At 42.1% G+C, this 22835-nt stretch overlaps 1 protein-coding gene across 3 annotated transcripts; it reads left to right on the top strand.

Moving 5' to 3' along the window:
• Positions 1-376: 376 nt before the first annotated feature.
• Positions 377-22258, top strand: SKIL (SKI like proto-oncogene). 3 transcript variants are annotated; one of them, XM_064721093.1, is made up of 7 exons: positions 377-397; positions 4256-6184; positions 11351-11448; positions 12385-12626; positions 12831-13072; positions 14068-14292; positions 17115-22258. In XM_064721093.1, exons 2-7 carry the CDS (start codon positions 5078-5080, stop codon positions 17274-17276), a joined length of 2076 nt encoding a protein of 691 aa, XP_064577163.1. In that variant the 5' UTR covers positions 377-397; positions 4256-5077; the 3' UTR covers positions 17277-22258. The 3 variants fall into 3 exon arrangements, with proteins under 3 accessions (XP_064577163.1, XP_064577162.1, XP_064577161.1); XM_064721092.1 differs by lacking the exon at positions 377-397 and adding an exon at positions 2949-3007; XM_064721091.1 differs by lacking the exon at positions 377-397 and adding an exon at positions 3206-3338.
• The last annotated feature ends 577 nt before the right edge of the window (positions 22259-22835 follow it).

Here is a 22835-nt window from a genome sequence, read left to right as displayed (position 1 = left end):
TGACGGCACTTAGCTCATAGGCTGCCACAGATGCAGTGGTTTAATTTCTGCATTTCAGTCTCTTTTCAAAGAGATCTTGTCCTGCCTGTTAGCGCGGCTGTGCGTCGGCAGTGCTGGCGAGCGCTGCAGATGGCTGCATATCTTACATGCTAACCTCCCCCCACGCACGCTCCTGCTTCTGTTCACTTGGGTGCCCAGCTGCTCCTGCCTCAGTCTGAGCAATTGTTTATGCTGAGGCACTCTATGGAGGAAGCTAATAGCTTGGATAATCTATACATACACTTGGTAAGTGCTAAGCAGGCGTCCTCGCTTCAGCAGGGATGGTGTGAGGCGTTGTAGCAACAGAGGGATCTGCAACTGACCACAGAATAATGATGTTTTCCTGGGAAGAGAGAAGGTAGGCATTGGAGCCCCTTTGAGAAAAAACAGATTTTACCATATCTTGCATTTTTTCGCAGAGAGATCCCCCATGGGTTTAATTTTTTTTCTGCTTATAATAAAGGGATCTGGATTGAATGCTTGAAAGGTGGACTCTTACCATTTAGCCACCAATATTTGAAGGCAGAGCAGCATCTACGTCCCAGGTCTGTGCAGCTTTTGTGAGAGGTGTTTTTTTTTCAGGCATAAAACCAGGAATTTCTTGTGTCCACATTGGACTTCTAAGGATGAGTAAAGTGTCTGGGCTTATACTCCCCTTACACCAGAGGAATAGTTCAAGTCCTTCAGGAGCTGAAGTGTTTTGTGCACTGTCCCCACTGTGATTTGTCCTGCAGGATGTGGTGTCTGCCAAAATCTATCAACTTTTTGTGCTTAAAACACAACCTGTAATAGGATATCTATTTTACAAGAGTGAAACCTCCTATGACAGAGTAGCTAAGAGTCTGAACTGTTACAACTTACTATTAAATGTGACTTCCAAAGTGATTTTTTTTTCTTTAAAAAGCATAATATAATCTCATCAGAGAAGAAAATGCACATCTTTGTTCACAGTTAAATTGTGCTCTCCAGGGCATAGTTTATAGTTAAATTGTGTATCTTCAGGGACTGTGTATCAGGGAAGTTTGTGAGCTTCCCCAGAGCCTCAGCACTTCTTGAAAATTCAGACACTTTATTAATCAAAGCAATATTCCTCTTGTGCTATTAGTGCACTTTATTACCTCTTGCAAAGGTCTGTAACTCAGGTTTTAATTGTGCAGTGTCTTCAGAACTGCTTTTCACAGTCCACAGTAGAAGTTGTAGGCAGAGCTAACACCTTTTTTTAGACAATTCTCTACCTACAAACTTTGTCTTCCATCGCCTGATTATTGTAGCTCTATAGCAACACTATCATTACAGCACAATAGTTACCAGGATCTGTAACCTGAAATGGAACATTTCTGCTGCAGAACCTGAAAAAAAAACCCCAACAAATTAAACAATGCCACTGAATCCTAAGCTTCCATGACACCAGGAGGTCTAATAAAAGATGGAATATCTGCCTACATATGTTGCCTTCCTCACAGACATTCATCAGTCCAGCTCCAATGTTAGATGTTACGTTTTCTTCAGTAAATTTGAAAGGGATTATGACACAGTGCATTTCACTGATTGGTATTTGAAGACTTTTTTTTTTCTTTAATCAGGTCATAAAGTCCAAGAGGGCGAAGCAGACAGGAATGTCTATAATGTCTAGACGATTCCCTCATAGATTCATATCTTTCACAATCAGCTCCAAAAGCTGGTGGATTTAGAAATCTTGTTTAATTCTGCCATAATGTTGTGGCTTTTAAGCAGCCCTTATATCTGCTTAATAAATAAGTAGTGGGTGTTAGTATTCTTTGCAAAAATGTTTGCTTTTCTGTAAAACCTTGGTGGTTTGGAAGAGGTTGGCAGAGGCCTTAAAGATCACTCAGATCCAAAGAAATTGTAGATATTGCTGCAGATAGTGCAACTGATGTGGCGAGGTAAGAGGTGACTCCTGAAGCAGCTTTGCAGTGATGCTCAAGGGCCTCTCTATCAGCGAGGCAGCCCGGAGGAAACCTGAGCATATTAAAGGTGCGAAGTCAAGGATTGAAGAGCACCAAACGCCTCTCAGCAGCTCAGCAGCGAGGCGGGTTCTGTGGCTGTGCCATAATCCTCCTGGGACGGCTTTAGGGCAGCGCTGGCCGGTGCTAAGCGGTGCCTGGTGCTTGTACAACCGCCCCATTTTCATGCGCTGTGCTTTTGTGCTCCCATCAAAATATGTAACTGTGTGGGATGAAAGGAAACGGCAAATTGGATTGCACCGTAATCCCAGCTGAAGCGCTGACTTCACAAAGATGTAAACTGAAAAGCTTTGGGCTTCTTGCAGGCAGAAGAAACTTGTAATACATGAACGAGTTGTACAGCGACTAAGCTGTCCCTGAAGAGCATCTTCCCCGCCTCTCCGCGGTTTGATCATTTCGCTTCCCAAAACATCTCCTGCGCTTCAGCATGTCCGTGGCTGGAGGGAGCGGTCTGTGACAGTGCTGCGGGGACAGGCGCCCTCACACTGTCCCGCCTTCCCCGCGTCTCCCTGTCCCCAGCAGTGGGGTGCCAGAGCACAGCTCACCCTCGTGGGGCCCCTCGCTGGGGGACAGTCACTATGAGACCCTTGCCGAGGGACGCTCTTTGACAAGGACTCTCCCTGAGGGGCCTTCTTTGAGGGACACTCAGCGAGGGATCCTCTTTGCGGGAGCCCCGCTGCGGGACAGTCACTGAGGGACAGTCACGGAGAGCCCCTGGCTGGCGGCCTCTGCCCGCCGCCGCCGTCGCGCCTCAGGCGAGCGACACGCCCGACAGCTCCCCGACAGCGCCTGGCCCTCCTCCAGCCCGGCTTTTTCCCTTTCTGCCATGGCCGTTCTCCCTCCCCCGCCCCAGCTGCCGCTCCGTCTCCGTCCCTCAGCCGGCCCCTCTCGGCCGCCGACGGAGGAGCGGCGACAGGGCGGCGCGGGGCAGGCTCTGACCGGGCGGACTGAGGGGAACCCGGGCAGAAACAACACTTTTCCATGTACATTCACTTTTTAATGTATATTACACACATATATATATTTATTTTCTTTTTAATTTATCTTCCTGCGCTTCCCCCGCGGGCGGCGGGGTAATGGGGGAGGCCGGGCCGGGTTTCCCGGCGCTGAGGCGGCGGCGGGCGGGGGAGGGGCGGGCGGGCGCTCCCGCCGCTGCCCCAGACAGTGGGCGGGGCCGGCGCGCGCCGCCGGCGGGTTCGTGCCCGCGCGCCGCCGCCGCCGCCGTCTCGGTCTCCGCAGTGAGGTCACGGGTGGGCGGCGCGAGTGCGGCGCCTGTTCCGCTCCCCGCGGCCGCCGGAGCCCCCGCGGCGCCGGGTGAGCAGCCGGGGAACTTACTGCGAACGGCGGGGAGCGGGGCGGCGGGGCCGGGGGGGAAGGGCGGGAGCGCCCGCCGGGGGATGGGATGGAATGGGATGGGAGGGAGCGGCGGCGGCTGTGGAGAGGCGGCGCGGGGGCGGCGGGCAGAGGGGGAGCGGGGTACCGGGGATGGCAGGGGGGCAGGGACACGGGGGCGGCGGAGCGGAGCGGTACGGCCGGGGCCAGCGGGGAGCCGGGCAGGGCGGAGGGGCGAGCCCGGCGGCGGGAGGGGGAAGGGCTGAGCCGTGCCCGGAGCGGTGCCGGCGGGGCCGGGGTGAGTCACGGCGCGGGAGGGAGCGGCGGCGTGCGGCGTCCCGGGAGGGGCTGCGGGGCCAGGGGTCGGTGCCCGGCCCGCGGCTCGCCGGAGCGCCCGTCCTTTCGGGCGTGCACGCCGGGAGAGCCGCTCCGGACCGCCCCCTCCCCCGCCGGTGTCGCCCGTCGGTCGGGGCTTGTCCCGGTGTTCCGCGAGTTACCGGGGAGCGCACCCTGCCTCTGGCAGGGAATCCCCGATGGGTGCAGGGGGGCCTTTAAAGCTCATCTGCTTCCGACCGCCCCCGCCATGGGCATGGACGCCTTCCACTATCCCAGGCTGCTCCCAGTCCTGTCCAACCTGGCCTTGGGCACTTCCAGGGATGGGGCAGCCACAGCTTCCCCGGGCAACCTGTGCCAGTGCCTCACTGCTGTCACAGAGAATAATTTCTTCCTTGTATCAAATCAAAACCTTCCCTCCCTCCGTTTAAGGCCATTCTCCCTTGTCCTGTGACTCCTGTCACACTTGTGCCCTTGTCAAAAGTCCCTGTCCAGCTCTCCTGAAGCCCCTTTAGGTACAGAGCAGACTCTGGGATTGCTTGTGATGGCCTCTCTGTCTTTCACAGGTTATCAGGAAGGACGGGCAGAACTCTGTGCTAGCACACGGCATGCATTCAGCCCATGGCCTGGATCTCACCTCTATTACTAATAACTTGGGCTGGGAAAATTCTGACACACGCCAGTGACATCTGTGCGAAAGGTGACTCTCTAGGGACGTTTCGTTTTTGCCGTCGCTCTGGATCAGCCTTTAATTTCAGGATTTATTTGTGAACTGCCATAGTAGCTGTCACGGTGGTGGTGGTGAAATCATAAAGCTGGCAGCGCAATAAAGCAAGCCCTCAAGATTGTGTTTGATCTCTGGGAGCTGAAAGTGCTGAATAAAATTTTCACACAACTTAAACTACGTTTTGGATCAGTTTCGTTAAGATTGACATTCTTCTAACTGAGCCCATTTTTCTATTTTAATATTTAAATAGAGACTTATTTGAAAAGACAGTATATTTTTTAAAGGAAAAAAAACGATTGAGGATGAGCACACATCAGTGCATCGTTTTTTACTAAATTGCTGGACAAGACTACTGTGTAAAGTAGTGACTGGGCTATGAAGAAAACCTTTTGTATACATATTACATTGGGGTTTTTATATTATAAAATTGAACAAATAACTAAGAAGATAGTGTAACCTCTCCATTAGTAATTTTATGGTATTACATGCAAAATGGGTTACAGTTTTTACTGTTGGATGCTGAAGAAGTAATGTTTTAATGAAAGGAGCGTGCAACTTGGTGCACCTGAGGTAATCCAAGATCACATGAAACTATTTTTTATATGAAAAAGCAAGAAAATGCACATTCAGGACTGGCTTAATTAAAGCCCAGTGTTAAGCAATGGAAAGCCCACAGATAAACTTCCCTCTAGGTCTGGTTTCAGACCAAAAAAGGAGCAGGATCCAAGAGGATGGGAGTCCTCCACTGAAAAAAGCAATGACAGAAATGCATGTAAATAACAAAGTACAGGTAGTAATAAATAAATTGCCAACAATAAAGAAGGAAAACCTGGATGACTATGATGAAACTCCGGTGGAGGCTGATGGGGAAACCACCAAGGCAAGCAGTGCTTCACTATCTGAGCCTTTGAGTTTAAATCCAGGTTTGAAGCACACGTTGGCACAGTTCCACCTAAGCAGCCAGAGCTCGCTGGGTGGACCTGCCGCTTTTTCAGCTCGGTATTCCCAGGAAAGTATGTCACCCACTGTCTTCCTGCCTCTCCCATCACCACAAGTCCTCTCTGGGCCGCTGCTCATCCCCCCTGACAGCTCCACGGAGCTGACACAGACCCTGCTGGAGGGGGAATCCATCTCTTGCTTCAAAGTCGGAGGAGAAAAAAGACTTTGCCTGCCTCAAGTGTTGAATTCGGTTCTCCGAGACTTCTCCTTGCAGCAGATCAACACGGTGTGTGACGAGCTCTACATCTACTGCTCCAGGTGCACTTCTGACCAGCTTCACATCCTGAAGGTTTTGGGAATTCTTCCGTTCAACGCTCCGTCCTGCGGGCTCATCACGCTGACGGACGCCCAGAGACTATGCAACGCTTTACTGCGCCCTCGCACTTTCCCCCAAAGTGGCAGCTTCCTCCCTGGCAAGAACACCTTGGCCCAGCTGAAAGAGACTGGCAGTGCCTTCGAGGTGGAGCACGAATGCCTGGGCAAGTGCCAGGGGCTGTTTGCACCTCAGTTCTACCTTGCCCCCGATGACCCGTGTATCCAGTGCTTGGAATGCTACGGGATGTTCTCGCCCCAGACCTTCGTGATGCATTCACACAGATCCCCGGACAAGAGGACCTGCCACTGGGGCTTTGAGTCGGCCAAGTGGCACTGCTACCTGCACATTAACCAAAAATACCTGGGCACGTCGGAGGAGAGAGAGCTGAAGCATCTCCTGGAGGAAATGAAGGAGAAATTCAGCGAGAAAAATCAGAAAAGGACTCGGTCCAAAGTAAGTTCACCTGGTGTAAAACTCCCAGATCTCTCTCTGCTCACACATAAGTACTTGTTTTAGAAGCGCATTACTTGGCTTTTCTAAGTGGGAATGCTTGTCACATCAAGCCTAAGTTAAATTTGTGAGAGCTTCACCATGGAAATAACATTTCTCATTAAGAGGGGTGGTAATTTCTTTCCTCTTTGGGCTGCAAGTAACCATTCGAGCTGGCTTGGCTTTGTTGGTTCTTGTTCTGTCCTAAGGTGTACAGACTCTGGAAAATTCAGGGTATTGTGAAAATTCTTGTTCTCCCATTTGACCTCTGAGTAGGTTTTATGCAGCGTGTGCTGCAGCAGCTGAGCAAAGCAGAAAGGAGCTTGAAAATCAAGTGTTACAAAGGAATTCTTCATTTGTTATTTGTACTCCAGCATGCACACGTGGGCTGGATGGCAACCTGGCTTGCTGGCCACCCATCTCATGACTTGTGTGCAGGGTATTGGTGCTTTGCTCAGTGGCTATTTAGAAGCCCAAAGCCTGCTTGTTCAGCAAGAGCTTTCTGTTTAAACCACTTGTGCAGTGAAATATGCCAAAAAGAGGGGGTTTTAAGCAGCCCAAGTAATGAGCTGTGGGCCGGTATCTTGACAATAGTTAATAATAGACATCTTATTTTTTCCTAAAATACTGCTGCAAGTCTGTGCTGTGGTTCCAAAATACAGAGCTTATTTGTCCCTTGGAGAGCTTCTACTTTAAATAATAGGACAAGCAGCAGAGAAACATTAATATCATAGATGTTCTCATTCATGGAAAACACAATTTTGGGGTATCAACTTTAATAGGCTTTTAATGGTTTCTGCCCCATGACAGCTCTTTTCAGTGTATTCAGTGTTTCTATGTCTGTTTGATGGCTGCTGGTTTGATAAATCCATGTTGCCTGTTGGATGTTTTGTGGTGGATTTCAAAATAGCAGCAGGAGCAGCACAGATGGTTGAGCCCAAAAAGGGGTGCTATGAGCTGACACCTTTCTGCACAAATCTCTGAAAAGTTGGTGTTGCAGGAAGGCTGACTGTAGTAACAGGTATTGTTACAGTGGTGCCAGTCTGCAGGAAGAGATTTTACCAGCAGATTCCCATGGAAGTCTGCAGTATGGCAGGCTTCCACATGCTGAATTATTTGAAGATGCAGTCTCCTAGCAAAGAGACTTTGCTTTTCAACTGATAAAGACATGTCAGTCTTTATTCTTGCAGTGCCAGTGTAAGAAAGGAACTACAGCATGGTGGATGCATCAGTGGAAATATTCTTCCATGTTCGCACCTGTAAATGCTGCTTTTCTTCCCACAGCTGCAGATTTCAGACAATGAGATCTTTCAGTTTCATCTGCAAAGATGAAAAAAAAAAACCAGCTGAAATGAGCAGTGGCAGTAATTTGGACTGGTGCAAATTAAATTATAAAACTTTCTGCAGTCTTCTGTTGCAGACCTGTGTAGTTTTTTCTTACAAAGCAACGTGTGAAAACAGAGTCAGAAGCTGTGAAAACCTGAGCAAAGTGCAGTGCTGAGGGAGGTTTTGGGGTTTTTTTTTTTTGTCCTGTGGATATTCATCTGGGAAGTAGAAAAGAGTAAAAACGTTTAAGAGGGCAGTGCTGGAGTACAGTTTCCCTTTCCTTGTCCTGGGAGAGCTTAGGCTGCTTCAGAGAATCACAGAGTGGTTTAGGTTAGAAGGGACCTTAAATATCATCTCATTCCACCCCCTGGCTTGCACAGGGACACCTTCCACAGACCAGATTGCTCACAGCTCCATCCAGCCTGACCTTGAGCAGCTCCAGGGATGGAGCAGCCACCACTTCTTTCCCTCATTTCAGGTATCAGGTACAACACGTAGCCATTCCCTTTCCTTGCCCTCCTAGGGGAGTTTATTGCAGGCTGTTCTGTTTGCTGCTGTCACCTCCTCACCACCTTTGCTGAGTCAGTCCTCAGAAGTGCTGACACATCCTTTGTGCTTCTCTTGGAGGACCCAGGAAGAACAGTTGCCCTTGGCTAGGTCTTTCCCCATCTAGTAATAATGAATTAATTAAATCCCATAGTCCTTGGAGCATCCTGGATGCCATGCTTTGCCTTTCTCCTTAGCATTTCACTCTGAGTTTATTCACCTCACAGTGCAAATACACTTTTGTTTCAATATTTTAAGAGCAAAGCACTCTTGAGATTAATTCCTTTCTGTTCTTTGTGCTAACAAGGAAGCTGTAAGCTGTGTGCTTGATTGTCACAATTTTCTGTGGAGTTCTAGGCTGCAGTGCAACATCCACCTGCTCTTCATGGAACAGCTGTCACCGAGTCTCTGCTGATTCCTGCTCTGACAGATCCTTGTTCCCTTTGACTTTGCGACAGTTTCTCATCATCTCTGCACTAAAACTTTGCTTTCCTTCTCAGGCTGATTCCTTGAGCTGGTCACAGTTTTATAAATCCAATCTCTGCTAAAACTACTGGCTTAATGATTACACTGAAACACTTACTTATATATTTTTTTTTCCTTAAAGAATGGCATTGTCCAACTAACCTTTAAGAAAAATAAGTAATTTTTCATGTAACCCTTTTTAACAGTTTGAATGGAAGTAATTCAATTCAATTTACTGTGTTTATAGAATTATTTAAGAGCATCTAAAATAAACAAATTGTTGGGCGATGAAATGACATATATATATATATATAAATAGATGCCTTATTTCATTTACCTGAATGGTGAGGGGAAGAATCCTGTTAGAAAAAGACTTCATTTATTTATGGTAACATTTCATTTTCTTTCCTAAGTAAAGAATTTGATTGCATGCTATGAAATTCATTTGCAAGATTCACACTAACAGGTAGACAGTAAATTCAGTTTCCACTTGAAATAGGTAAAAAAAAAAAAATAGCAAAAATCTGACCTAGTAAATTGAAAATAGAGATGACCTGATAATTTCATGTGTAAATATATAAGCATGTTAAAATGTGAGTCCTGAAATATGGACAAATGTGATCTGAAGCTAAAATCAGATCACTGCATACTAGCTGCAGTATAAGTAGATTAGATGTGATTATTTAAATTATTGGAATGATCTGAGTAAGTAGAAAAAACTTGGCAAGTGTCAGGGTGAGGCCGTTTTTCTGGAGATTATTCAAATCTTTTTTATTTAAAGCCTTTTTATAACTTTACAACTCCAGAGCTTCTCTTCCTTGTTCCGTCCCTCCTTTCTGTCTATGGAAGTGATTTGAGGAACTGCAGGGGTTGAATTTCAGTTTCATTGTGAGAGCTGAGTTTCCTGGGCTGGGAGTTGTGGCCAGGATGGGGCAGGTGGGGTTTGGTCCCTGCCAGGGTTGGGGCTGTTGGATTGTGCAGAGCTTGGCTCAGCTCACCCCTGTGGCACTGACAGAGATGGAGTTCTCTAAATGTCTTTCCAGGGTGTGTAAATCCAAACTTCTCTGATTTTATAGCATATAAGTAATTGTGGAGGTATTAGAACACTACATAAAGGTTTCAATACAGGATTATTTAACTTTTTTTTTGCTTTATGGACTGTTTTTTAACTGTGGAAGGTACTGGGTCTGGCTGCAATGGTGTTGACTTTGTAGCAGCCTTTGTGGTGCTGGGCTTTGGATTTGTGGCTAAAACTGTGGCTACCATGCCAATGTTCTGGCCACTGCAATAAAACCTGGGATAGAAGGAGGAGAAAGAGGGTTTGGCATCCAAAGTGGAGGCTATTGGAGGGTGGCTGGGCTGTTGTCTGAGGAGGGACTGAGCCATGCCTGTGGAGAGCTTGGTTTAAGCATGGCTTAAAGAAAGAGGCCATGAAGGTACTCAGCTGAGGGAAATATAGAAGCCTGCTGTAAAGCAGCCTTTCCCAGGCTTGATCCTGTAAATAATTAAGGTTCTCAGCCACCTTTTATATAAACAACAAGATTCTCAGACCGTTCTGTCCTTGGCTGCTACTGGGAACAGACGGCCAGTCTGGGAATAGATATGAAGGTTTTGAGAACCTTTCATATTATGGTGGGAACACTGATCTTGGTTTCAATAAACAAATTTCAGGTATTGTAAACAAAAGGAGGAGCTGAAGTTTTCTCTACAGCCTATCAGGAGCTCAGATTTTGCAATATGCATGAAGTGAATTAACACTGTTATAAAAAGTGCCTGATTGATGAATAAAGTGGAGTCAGATGCGAAATCAACAAAGGTGGTCGCTCCCTCACTTCAACACATGCCCTTTGCTTCACTTGTGTTTTTCTCTTCCCTTCACCTCTTAAACCAGCTTTGTCTTCATCCAGGAGCTTTCTTGCTCTTTTGCCTCCCATGCCCTGGGGATGGTGCTGAGGGAGCAGCTCTGTGGGTGCCTGGCAGCTGCCTGGGCTCAGCCCACCACTCCCTACCCAAAACCCCATGGCCCAAGGCTGTTCTAATACAGTGAAATTATTAATCAATTTCTTACCTCTGAGAATATTGTAAATATATGGTGAGACACCTTTCGCTCCAAATTAAGAGCAACTTTGCAGGGGAGCACCAGTATCACCAGGAATTTCTAGTAAAGAGTAGTTCCAAAAATATTTCTCAAGATGCACAGAACAAAAATTGCTTTCCAAATGCAAAATACACCGAGGTTTTTAAGATTATGTATTCTGATGCACCTGAGTAAATTTTGTTTGCTACTGCAAAGGGAATGACATTTTCATACTACTGGGAGCAGCATTGCCTGCTTGTGTAATAAAAATTTGTGATGACTGAAGAAAGTTCTGTCCCTGGAACACCAGCCCACTGTTCCATTTAATTTTGAAATAAAGTATCTGGCAGTTGCTTACTTTATATAGACACATTATTACAAAAGGCTCCTACAACCTTCTGGGAATCCTAGTTTCTGCTTTCTATTTCTCCCAGGCTTGTTTAGTAGAGTTTTGGAAACTCAGCAGAGCTTTTAGATAGGTCTGTAAAGATGTTTTTCTTTAATTTCATTGCTCTTTTGCCCACAGTGGTAAATTGGAGATCAAAGAATTCTGTGGCTTGCATGACCTTTGCCAAAGACACCCCATTTCCCAGTGCCCCAGTTTCTCTGGTGTACCTGTATTAATGGTGTAAATGCCATTTCTCTGAGGAGTGCTTATGAACATGTAAATAACCTGTGTCCATGTTTCAATTACCAGTTTATTTTAATTCCTTTAGGCAGAGCCACAGCAGAACCTGGAATTATCGCAGTGGTATCCAGTTATAAAGCAAGAAGCAGAAACTGATCCTCAACCACCTTCCTTTTTCCACCCCAGGTAACTGAGTTTCTATGTAGAGCTGTAAGCACTGTCAAGTGTTCAAATACTTTTGGCTATTTAGGTATAATTCAAACTGAAAAAAATGTATTTGCAATCTGAACTGTGAGGAAAACTCTTCAGGTATCACACAGGAATAATTTAACCCTAAATTTTTATGCATTTCTTAATATAAATACTAATGAACTGCTTATGAGTGGTTTTAGGTATAAGACTCAAGCTGTGACCTGTGGGTGTTCTTCAGCAGGCAATACAATTGAAATGTAATTAAAAATTCCCCTTTCTTACTAGAAATGAGAGAGGTAACTTTTGATCTTTCATGTGGTAATACAATACATACATGTGGAAAGCTGCACAGGGCCTATTTACCATGAGGACCACTTAATTTCCTTCCAGAAAAGACTTCCAAGAGGTGTTTGAAGGCTTTCTCCCACAGTGGAACAAGGGCTGCAGCTGAATTACCTGTGGGATGGTTTCCTGGTTTTAGAAACCAACTGCATTTCCTTGACTCCTTACCCAATTTGTGACCTGCAGCAGTGAGGGAAATGGTTTTTCTTGATACTCCTCTTGCCCTCACCTCCTCCATTGCTAATATAAGGATTATGAAAATTCTGGAGAGTCTGGATTCTAATTGCACTCTTTGCCTTTAAATGAAGCCTTCATATGATTTACTGTAATTTTTTTAAAATAAGCCATTTTGAAAAATCTACTTTTTGATAGCCTCAAAACCTTATCTAGATAATCTACTCAGTAAAGATTAAGTGGGTCCTTAGGCTTTCCATTTGCATAGGAAGAATTCAAAAACGACATGCTTATTTTTCATTGATGCTTTCACAGTTTGAACTCATAGTAAATTAAACTTTCTGCTCTCAACCAACCATCTTTTATTATGTCTTACCTTTCACCATGAATTTTGCTCTTCTGCTGTTTTTTCAGTTACTACCTTTATATGTGTGACAAAGTGGTTGCCCCGAATGTGTCTCTTGCATCTCAATACAAGGATGTTGCAAAAACATCAGTAAAAGCTTCAGAAGTGAATAAATCCTCACCTGGGCACTCAGAGAAGAAGCTCAGTAGTGGAAAGCACAAAAAAGCTGCCTCCTATCCAGAGGTTTCTCTTGAAGAACAGGAAAAAATTGACTTGAAAACTGGGGTGGAGCAGCCAAGTAAACGTTTAGGTGAGTAGTGAGAATTATATTGAGGACTTTGATTTTTATACCACGGAATTTTGGAAAGCTTTACACCGAGCTAGAATTTTGTGATGTCACTTCAGGTTTCCAAAAATTCCCTCCACCTTTTTGTAGTCTCAATTTTCTTTGCATTTTTTTCACTCTGGAATTTGAACTGTCTGTGATTATTGTTCTCTGTTTTCTCCTGTGTAGATCCTCCTGTGTCAGCTCGTCCTGCGAGAGGACCAAAGTCCGAGCGCGTTTCTTCCAAACCCCCCAGGGACCCTGGCCGTGCTGAGGGAGGAGCTGATGCACGAACCTTGTCCCCCACGCTCATGAAGGACATCAGCTGTGAGGATGACAAGGGCAGGATCATGGAAGAAGTCATGAAGACCTACATCAAGCAGCAGGAGAAGCTGAACACGATTTTGCGGAGGAAGCAGCAGCTCCAAATGGTACCGTGGCAGTCTGGCTGCATTTCCCCCTGGGCAGCAGGGAGCTGCTGTGGGCTGGCTGGCTCCTCCTCAGCATCACACATTGCAGCATTTAGAAACACCAGAGCTCACTGGTCATCTTTCCCTCAGCTTAAATCCAGACACCAAATCTTCAATGTCCCTTATGCTCATGAGTTTTGAGCCCACTAATAAGTGGTGCCTCTTCAGTTTGCAGTTGCTGGGTCCAAGCAGCTCCTGCTTTTGTGTATCTCAAATTTTTCAGGTTTTTAAAGATGGAGATATCAGTACTATAGGAATGGTCTTATCACTGCCCTGTACAAAAAAGAATACCACTTTCCTATTCCCATTTGCTAAGCCATGCTTTTACGGATTTTATTTTTAGTCTTTTCTTTAATAATGGATTATTTTAAAAGCTGGTGTTCATTTGTGACATTTCTGTTTTCTTAATTCAGTGAAATACTGTCTTTGCTTCTTGCATGCATGGAACAGACCTGATATTTTAATTTATTTTATTTTAATTTAAATGTTAATCTCAGAACCTAGGAGCTCAGGTAGGGCCCTAGAGCTGCTACTTCAAAGTTGTTCTGTTGGAGGTAAAGCTTGTAGATAAGTTTAAAAAAAATACGAGTTTGAAAATATCAAAATGTCAGTGGACAAAGAAATCAAACACTTCATTTTGTTTTCTGGTGCTACACTTCTTGCATCTTCAAAGTATATTTTAGTGAATCCTGAGGTACACTGCTGGAAATGCAGATTTGTTTCTGAAAGCTCCATGTACTTGGAAGTAAAAGTAATTTCTTAAACATTAGAATGCATGTTACAGAATTCCATGCTGTCATTGATAAGTAGATAAATACCATTATCAGGCTGTTGTTACTGGTCATTACAAATGGTCTTTTTGGCCTCATTGGTTCCAGAAATACTTTAAAATAGAGTTTTTTATACTTTTCTGGTGTTTGAAGGAAGGAGTATGTGATCTTGATCTTTCTTTACAGGAAGTGGAAATGTTAAGCAACTCTAAAGCTATGAAGGAACTGACTGAAGAGCAGCAGAATTTACAAAAAGAACTCGAATGTTTGCAAGCAGAGCATGCACAAAGGATGGAAGAATTTTATTTTGAGCAGAGAGACTTGGAGAAGAAACTGGACCAAGTGATGAAGCAAAAATGTAGCTGTGACTCCAATTTGGAAAAAGATAAAGAAGCTGAATATGCAGCACAGGTGAGAAGGGAAGGTTTGTTTCAAACAAAACATGTTTAGTGTATCAGGAAATTGTGAAGGTGTTGTTCAGCCACCTAAAGGTTTCGTTTTCTCTGTTTGTTCTGACACCACAGACAGATACCAAAATAGGTCAGTGACAGCAATATTTATTTTCCTGTTCCTTGATTGAAACCAAGGCAGAATGTGATTTACAGAAACGTATGATATTATTGATGAAACATTAAACTTAAACATGAGGTCTCTTACATCCTCATTTAAAACAAATTCTGTTTTTAATGTATGTGGGCTTGCCCGTGACACAGAGTTAAACATTATTATTTTATGTTTAAAAAAATTCCAAACCTCTGAACCTTCTTTTTGTCAGATTAGCAGCATACCTTGCTGCTCTCATGTTCCTTGGTGGTAGAACCTTCTGCAGTATCTGATGAGCCCCTTCTGGGCTCTGCCAAAACATTTGGCCAAGAGTTTTCTTGGAAATGAAAATCATATTGGTATTTCTCATTCTAGCCTTTGGATTCACATGTCAAAACCTATGGAGCTATTTCTTCCTCTCACTTTCCTTTTAGCTTTTACTATAGCTTCTTAATGTTGGAGGTTATTCCAATGGGAAAAAATGTGGTAATGACAAAGGGAACCTTGGAATGCCCCTTTTAAAAATCAGCTGTAGTTATGATTAATTTTTTTTAATTTTGCACTGTATCACAGCAAACTAATCTTAACAGGCTCATTTTTAAAGTGAGCAAAATCTAAAACTTGAGCTGAGTAAAGCTCTGTGGTCCTTTGTTCACAGCTGTGTGTATTTCCTGCTCAGACTGACTCAAACTGAGAAACAGGCACTACTTGAGAGACAGGTTTTGGTATTTTTGGTGAGTAGGGCAGAGACTCTGATCGTAAATCCTTCTCATGAATTTAATTTCATGACATCCCACTCCACTGATTCCTGGCCTTTGCTGCCAGAAATAATCCTCTCTGACTAAGGCCTGATTTACTAAACATCTGGTACAAGCCCTGTTAGTGCAAGTAACAACGTGTTCTAATTTATGGAGATCATCATGTGCAGCATGTTTTATTGGGCTTGGGCAGCTCACTCCCTTTGGAGGGTGAAAATGTGGATTGTTCCCCAAGGAGGTTGGTTGTGTGTTCCTTTTGAAGTTAGACTCTGAAAACTACATACATTCCTTGTGTAAAAGTTTACTGTTATTACCTCTGTGGTGGATCTATTCACAAAGTATAATTTGAACATTTTTCTCCCATTTATCACATCTTGCAGTAGATTCTGGTTCCAAGAAGCACCAGAATTAAACAGAGGTCTTGGGAACAGAGAACTTTCCCAAGCTGTGGATACAGCATTTCAAAAAAGCCTTAATCTGATGTGTTCTTGAAGCAGTTGCCCAGGCTGCCTTTCCTGTCTGAGAACTGTGGACTAGGAGGAATCCTTGTGCATTAAACAGAATTAAGAATTTGGTATTTGCAGCTTGCTTAAAATTGTCTCTTCTCCTTTCTAGACCTGTCTGAATATGCACTGTCTTGTCTCCTTTTTTGACTTCTTTATTGAAATACTTGCTTCACCCTGTCAGTCACAGTAAGGCAGAATAACCAGTCCTGGAGCCTTTCCTTGGAGCTGGAAATCAAAGCCAGACGTGTTGCAGCATGCAGGCAGTGGGCAGTGTTGCACTGCAGCACTTGTGCAGTCAGCACTTGCAGCATGAACAGCCTGTTGTTGGCCAAAAACTGCTGAAATATTTCTGATTGAAGAAGTGGGGATGAAATGTGGTGTTTCTCTAAAGCCAGCACAGCCATCCCTTCACCCAGTACATTCTGTAGCACTTTGTGAACACCATTAATACTCTGTATGTTCCTGCTCTTTCCTTTAAATGAGTTGTCTTGCAAATTCTCAGTGAGATGGATGCTTAGTGATAATGTACATCAGGTACTGATATACTGATGTACACCTATCATTATAATGGCAGATGGGTTTTTAGATGGAATTAAATGAAAATAAATTTAGATGGAATGAAATGATAATAAATTTAGATGGAATTAAATTATAATAAATTATAAATAAATTGAATGGTCTTTTAGCCCCATGAATCAATGGGAAAGAGGATAGCTGCTTTCCAGTCTCCTCCCTGTTTTAACTGCTGGTAGTGTACTATAAGCAATAAGGAACTTCCACACACTTGAAAAGATGTTTCCAGATGTCACTGTAAATAATTTTGGTGAGTTCTAGCAAGTTTGAGCCTTTCTGTATTCCAAAGAGGAAAAGAATACTTAACTTCTGTGTCTAAACACAAAATATATCACAAAAACATTTGTGTGGACTCAGGTTTATATTTGAGCACATACGCACACAGATGGTTATGTTCAAGATTTTCTAAATATTTCATTTATACTAAGGAATATCAGAAAACAGTGTTGGTGATTTTGTTTCTTCTAGAAATACATTCAGGCTTTGAAATAAGGTAAGGGAAATGGACCTGGGAAATGAAAAAATGCAGTTTGTTCTGGGATTTGTGGCACATGCAATACAAACATCATCACAATTTTTCCCAACAGATTCTGTGTGTTATTGACAGTCTGGTGTGACAGTTCATGTAGCTACAATTTATATGCATTTAAAATCAGATTTTCTAATTTTTTAAATGCTAATGTGATGTTTATGCAACTTTGCACATTGACATTGTTTGCTAATGGTGTAGCAGGTAAGTGATAACTTGACGACTGCATAATTCTGGTGGGCTGAAATGCTTGGATCATAGAGTGACCATCTGTGACCCTTTGATGATTGCTGAAATTTACTCTGTGTCTCTTGTGTTTCCCAGCTGGCAGAGCTGAGGCAGAGGTTGGATCATGCAGAGGCAGACAGACAGGAGCTCCAGGATGAGCTGAGACAGGAACGAGAGGCCCGGGAAAAGCTGGAGATGATGATAAAGGAGTTGAAGCTGCAGATCCTGAAATCTTCCAAAAATGGGAAAGGAAAATAGAAATTGGAAGAGGAAGCATGACTGTGTCCTTCAAACAGGGTGTTTTGGTTTTAATGATTGTGAACAATTTTTTTGTGCTGAGAAAAAGTGTTCTCTCTGGATTTTTATTTCCCAGACAGATCCAGATGAACATATACATAGATATAAATAAATAGAGATAGACATTTTTAGATTTTCCTAGCCAATGAAAATCTGCATTGATTTGTACTGGTGTTTTTCTCAAACGATGAAAAATACGAAACTCTTGATTTAGAGTGACCAGTTTCTGTCTATTTCTAATGCAGTCTTAAGGACTCTACACCTTTTAACATTGTCTGTTAAAACATATGTGGGTATCTTTATTTTGCTATCAATTGCACATCCAGTTATAAAAGTACATTAAAAATATCCTCAATTCTTCAAGGTCTTAAATAGTTTGGGTTTCAGTGAGAATTAAATATTCTTGAACTGAGGAAAGTAAAGGCAGCTTTTTGTCTATAAGGCAGAGCTCAAAATTGCCACAACTGATTGATGATTGAGTATCAAAAGTGATTTACCAGCATGAGTTTTTCCCATAATTTCATTGTGTGAAGTCAGCTGATGTTTTCAGTATTGTCTATTTAACAGCTCATTATCAGTCTAAGGAGTGTTAGAGCCAGCACTTGCTTGCTCTGCTGGAAAACATTAGGGTTGGTTTTTTTGTTTGGTTTTGGTTTTGTGAATTAAAAAAAAATTGCAATTACAGTGGAATCTTGGGAAGTTAAAAATTCACAAGTTTTCATCTGTTTTTTCTGTCTAGTACATATGAAAGAAACATTAATAAAAGGCTTAAAGGTGGGGCTTTTCCTTTTAGAAACTGAGAAAGCTTGACTTAACTGTTTTTCAGATATTAATGCTTTCAAGAAAAAGAATATTTATTATAAAGGAATATGTGTTAATTTCTTCAGTACCCTAAGCCTCCACACTTTGAGCTTCTTGCCAACTTGTGGATTTTTCTTTCATCACATAGAACAGGCCTTAACTGACATTGTGATCATAGCTTAAAATATAAAATTCTGAGGTATGGCACTTTGAAAAATCATTTTGATAGTCTCTGTATTTGAATGGCATGGTAGGGTTACCATGAATTAAGAAAATACAGCATGTTTGTTAAGCTATAACAATGGGAAATGTGTAATTGTACAGAATTACTGTTTTATGTATATATATAATGTCTGAGTACTTCTGAAGTCTGGTTCCTAGTGGGTTAAATGCATGGCTAAAGTTGGATGAAGAAAAACTTTTTTGCACTTCTCTCCAAAAAATTGGATACAGCTGGCAGATGTCAGCTGATCATGTCAGTGATAGGAGTATTTTAGTAATTCTAGTGTTTCACTCTATAGTTTTTACTTTTAGTTTCTGGTTTGAGGTACTTAAGTTTAATATTCTCTTAATAATTCAGTTAATTTTGGATGAAACCACTAGTAAAAGCCTACACTGATTTTTTTTTTTCCCTCAACTAGTAAAACTGAAAATTCCTTTTTTGTTTCTCTGTTAGTGATATAACAAGACTGAATATCACAGAGAAAGATAAAATTGCACATATGTTTAAATTGAATGAGAAATGAGGTGGTAAATTAAATGACACGGAGTATTAGGATGATTTTTTTAATAACTGTACAATTTTGTTTATGAGCTCTGTGTCATATTTACACTGACAAGTAAAGCAAGTTGGATAAAAAAAAATAAATTTTCTTTGTCAGTGTTGAGAATCATAGAATGGTTTGGGTTGGAAGGGATCTTAAAGATCATCTAGTTCCACCCCCTGCTGGAAAAGAATACCAGGATTATATTTTTCTCTTCTTCAGCTCCCATCTCCAAATTTTTCCTTTGGAAAGAAAACCAACAAAAAAAAAAAAAAGGAAAAAAGAAAAAAAAAGAGAAAAAAACAAATTAAAAAGGAAAAGGCCTGTCTTTGCAGCTTGGTTTGGAGGGAAAGGAGCTGGCTCAGTGGTTCTGGTTGTGTGTGCACCATTGCTTTAAAAACACCAGGAATGGTTTGTTGCCCAGCCACCAGGCCCGTGGGCACAGGGGGAGCAGAGCCTGAGGCTGCCCTGTGGGATGGGCAGATCCTGTGCTGGGTGAGCTGGGAATTGGGGAATCCCACCTGGTGCTGCTGAAGGATGGACAGAGTCCCTTTGTGCTGCTGCTCAGGCTGTGGGTGTGGGTAAAACCTCAGCTCCTTCTCACAGCTGATGCACCACAGCATTTAGAGCTGAGTGTTGGATGGTTGGAACCCTGCTGGGATTATTCTATTGGTAGGATAGTGAATATTCCATTTCCATTCAGGTCTTGTCTGTGTTCTTGTCCTGCTCAGATGTTCCCCTTGGCCAGGGAGGGCTGGTGCAGTTCCTGTGCCTCAGCCAGCACTTGGCTCACTGCTGGAGGCTCTGGAAATGCTGTGACCATCCTTCGTACCAAAAAAAAGGGGCCATCCTTGGTACCAATAAAAAGGGGGCCATCCTTTGTACCAAAATTTTCACTGTTGCAAAAACCCCAGCAGCTATAGGAAGATTCACCAATTCCAATTGCAGATAAGGCCCTCCTAATTATTTTTGAACATCTGGCTGGTAAAGCCAGCGGAACATTTATTAAAATGACCTTAAAAGTAGCTTTGTAAATATTCCACTTAGTTAATCTAAAGTTAGAATGCATTTTAAATTATTGTAATCCTCTTAAAATTCTTCAATACTACTTTCAGGCTCTTGACGTAACATAAACAATTTTCATATGTGTAGACTTAATTTTATACTGATTTTAAGTAATAATGTATACATGAATGTGCCATAGACCTTTGTGTGCTCACAGTCTCTGAAAGATAGTTTTCTAGTAAATTGTAAATAATGCTCTTAAGTTTTAGAAAAAATATATGTTGACCTTGTTTTGCTACCTTATCCTAATTCTGTTGAATGGTTCATTTTACAGCCTGACATAGGAGCTTGGAATGCACACTTGAGGGCCCTCACTTAAGTGCACACTTAATGGTAGAGACTAAATCAGTCATTAGGTCTTTGCTTTTAGTCACAGCATGCTCATTTTATGTATTGTTTGGTTTGCCTTCAGTCATTGCTTGCTAACCTTTTCAGGCAAGAAGTCATTTTCCCAGGTAGCTGTGACATGAAGCCTGTAGAACAAAGCCCTAAAATTGTCTATAATTTGAAAGTTGCTTTCTTAAACACCTACACCAAGATGGAAGTTGCCTAGTGCACCTTTTGGAATAAGTAGGATCGGGAGTGAATAACTGATTTGCTCCTATATTTTATAAAAGAGAAATTTAACATGCTTTGTATACTTTAATAAATAAAATATGAGAGCTTAGAGGGTAAAACTCTTGACATTTTGGCAGTCTGGAAACACCTCGCTCACAGTGTAACCAGGTGTCCCTCAATGAAAGAGATTTTTATCTAAATCTCCAAACTTAGTAGTCTGTGTTTTAGTTTCTGTAAAGCATATCGTTCAGTTGGAGTATTTAGATGAATGTAGTTATGTTTCACATTCTTAAACTAATTTTATTCTATATTTAATATATTGATAGCTTAGATGTAAAACCATCTGTACATAGTAAAGGCATAATGCAATTAGTGATGTAGGAGAAGTTGGGTGGGAGCATAAAGCTACTGGTGGCCTGAAAAGAAATAAGTCTTGGCCTGAATTTTAGAAGTCACAATGTTTTATTCATACATTCTTGTTTTGTACTGGGGGAGGGGATGGCTAGAATGTGTTATGAAATTTTTGGAAACCTTTCCTAGCATTAGTTGGGAAGTTGGCCTTGAAATGTCGTAGTCAGCTTCCTAGAATTCACTTGTTTGTAGAGTATATATTTTGATTGTCAGTAAAGATAACAACTTTGTATTTTTTCTGCACTTAATTCGTGTAATTAATCCACACAACAGAGTTTTCTATAACATGGTGAAGTCTACAAAAGACATAATTTCTCCTACCTATTAACCTGTGCTTGCAATATTTTGGTAATTTTATTTAAGCCATTGATAGTAAGCAGCAGAAAGCTGCAAATTTCAATTTTCTTTTTGCTCATTGCATTTGTAGTGTGAGTTTTCATTGGTTTTCTTTACAGAAAGCTTGTAGAATTTTCTATTTGCTGCATATATCTATTTAAAAAATACAGTTGTTTTTTAGCTTTTGTGAAAGCAGTTATTGCTTACGAATTGCACGATGATTTTATAGTGTGTCTCCATTACTTAGCAAATTGGTTTTTTCAGGGTTAGTGGTTCAGTTGGAAAATGCTTGAAAAATGAGTTTTAAGCACTTCATCAAGCACAGCAAACATGGTATAAAATTTTGCTATTTGAAAATTAATTAAGTGTAACGATATCAATTGATTTTTTTTTTCTTCTAAGAGATACCTCACTTAAAGGAAAGCACAGCTGTACTGTATTTAAACGAATTCTAGGAAATAATAAAAAGTTGGTCTGAAATATTTCGTTGCCATCACGTTGCTTTCTGTGATTGACAGAATGTTTTTTGTGTTTTCATCCTCACTCTAAAGTATTTATTGCTGTTGACATGCCAGTATAATTCTCTCAAATGACAGAAAGTAGCTGCAAAACAGCTGAGTCCGTGTTGGCTCAAGGCAACAGGTTGAGTGACAATTCTGAAACCATAGAAAAGCCTGTGAAAAATGATCAGTGCATTCAACAATTTTTAATATTTGCCAATGATGTACAGTCTTATTGTCAGCGTTGCTGTGGTTGCATCACATGACACACAAAACTGTCCTCTACCTCACGTGAGATTTAACAGATATTTTATATGGTTTTAGTAGACAAGATGCATCTATCTGGTCACTTAGTTTACAAATTTTGAATTATATTTATTGAAACATGGCATACTGTGCTCTTAGCTTATACCTCAATTGTATTTTGTGCTGTTATCCATTTCCATGCCTTGTAAATACCTGTATAGATTGTGGACTCAAAAACAAATAAAGAACTGTAATGTCAGAACACTTGTCTCGGTCGTGTTTTTAAGCATTAACTTCTAAACTTGGCTCTTTTGAGGTGTTTACCTCTCTGCTTTTCTAAGGACACAGCCTTCCTTGCTTTGATTACAGTAAATTAAAATCTGATTACACCAAAACTTGTTAGAACTCCCACAGCCTGCAGCAGGTCCCCAGTTCTCTAAAAGGTATTTTAAACAAAATCTACAAGATCAAAGCCATCCCTCCCCATGGATCCACTATCTAAAGCTCTTAAGATTCTGTAAAAGTATTGGCACCAAGCTTTTTATGTATCTTGGCATAAATTTGGTGTTTATACCTGAAAATAGAACTCATTGCGTACTTGGCAAGTTTTCTGGTGCCCAGCTTTGTTGCTGCTTGACTGCTCAAGCAATGTGTGAGTTGTTCACAACTCTCTTCCATAGCTCAATAATAAGTGAGATTAAAAACACACATTGCCAGATCAAATGCTGAGATTATCCGAGGTTAAAATTAGAAATGAAAATTTTACTCTGTTTGCTGAAAAAATAGTTACTGCTGATGGTGTGTAAATCTCAGGAGTTCTTAATTTCTGTAAACCATGT

The sequence above is a fragment of the Zonotrichia leucophrys genome, chromosome 9 (genome assembly GCF_028769735.1).
Source record: "Zonotrichia leucophrys gambelii isolate GWCS_2022_RI chromosome 9, RI_Zleu_2.0, whole genome shotgun sequence".
In the NCBI taxonomy this organism is placed as follows: Eukaryota; Metazoa; Chordata; class Aves; order Passeriformes; family Passerellidae; genus Zonotrichia; species Zonotrichia leucophrys.
Note: the sequence above shows the minus strand (reverse complement) of the source record. Positions and strands in the feature narration are given on the sequence as shown.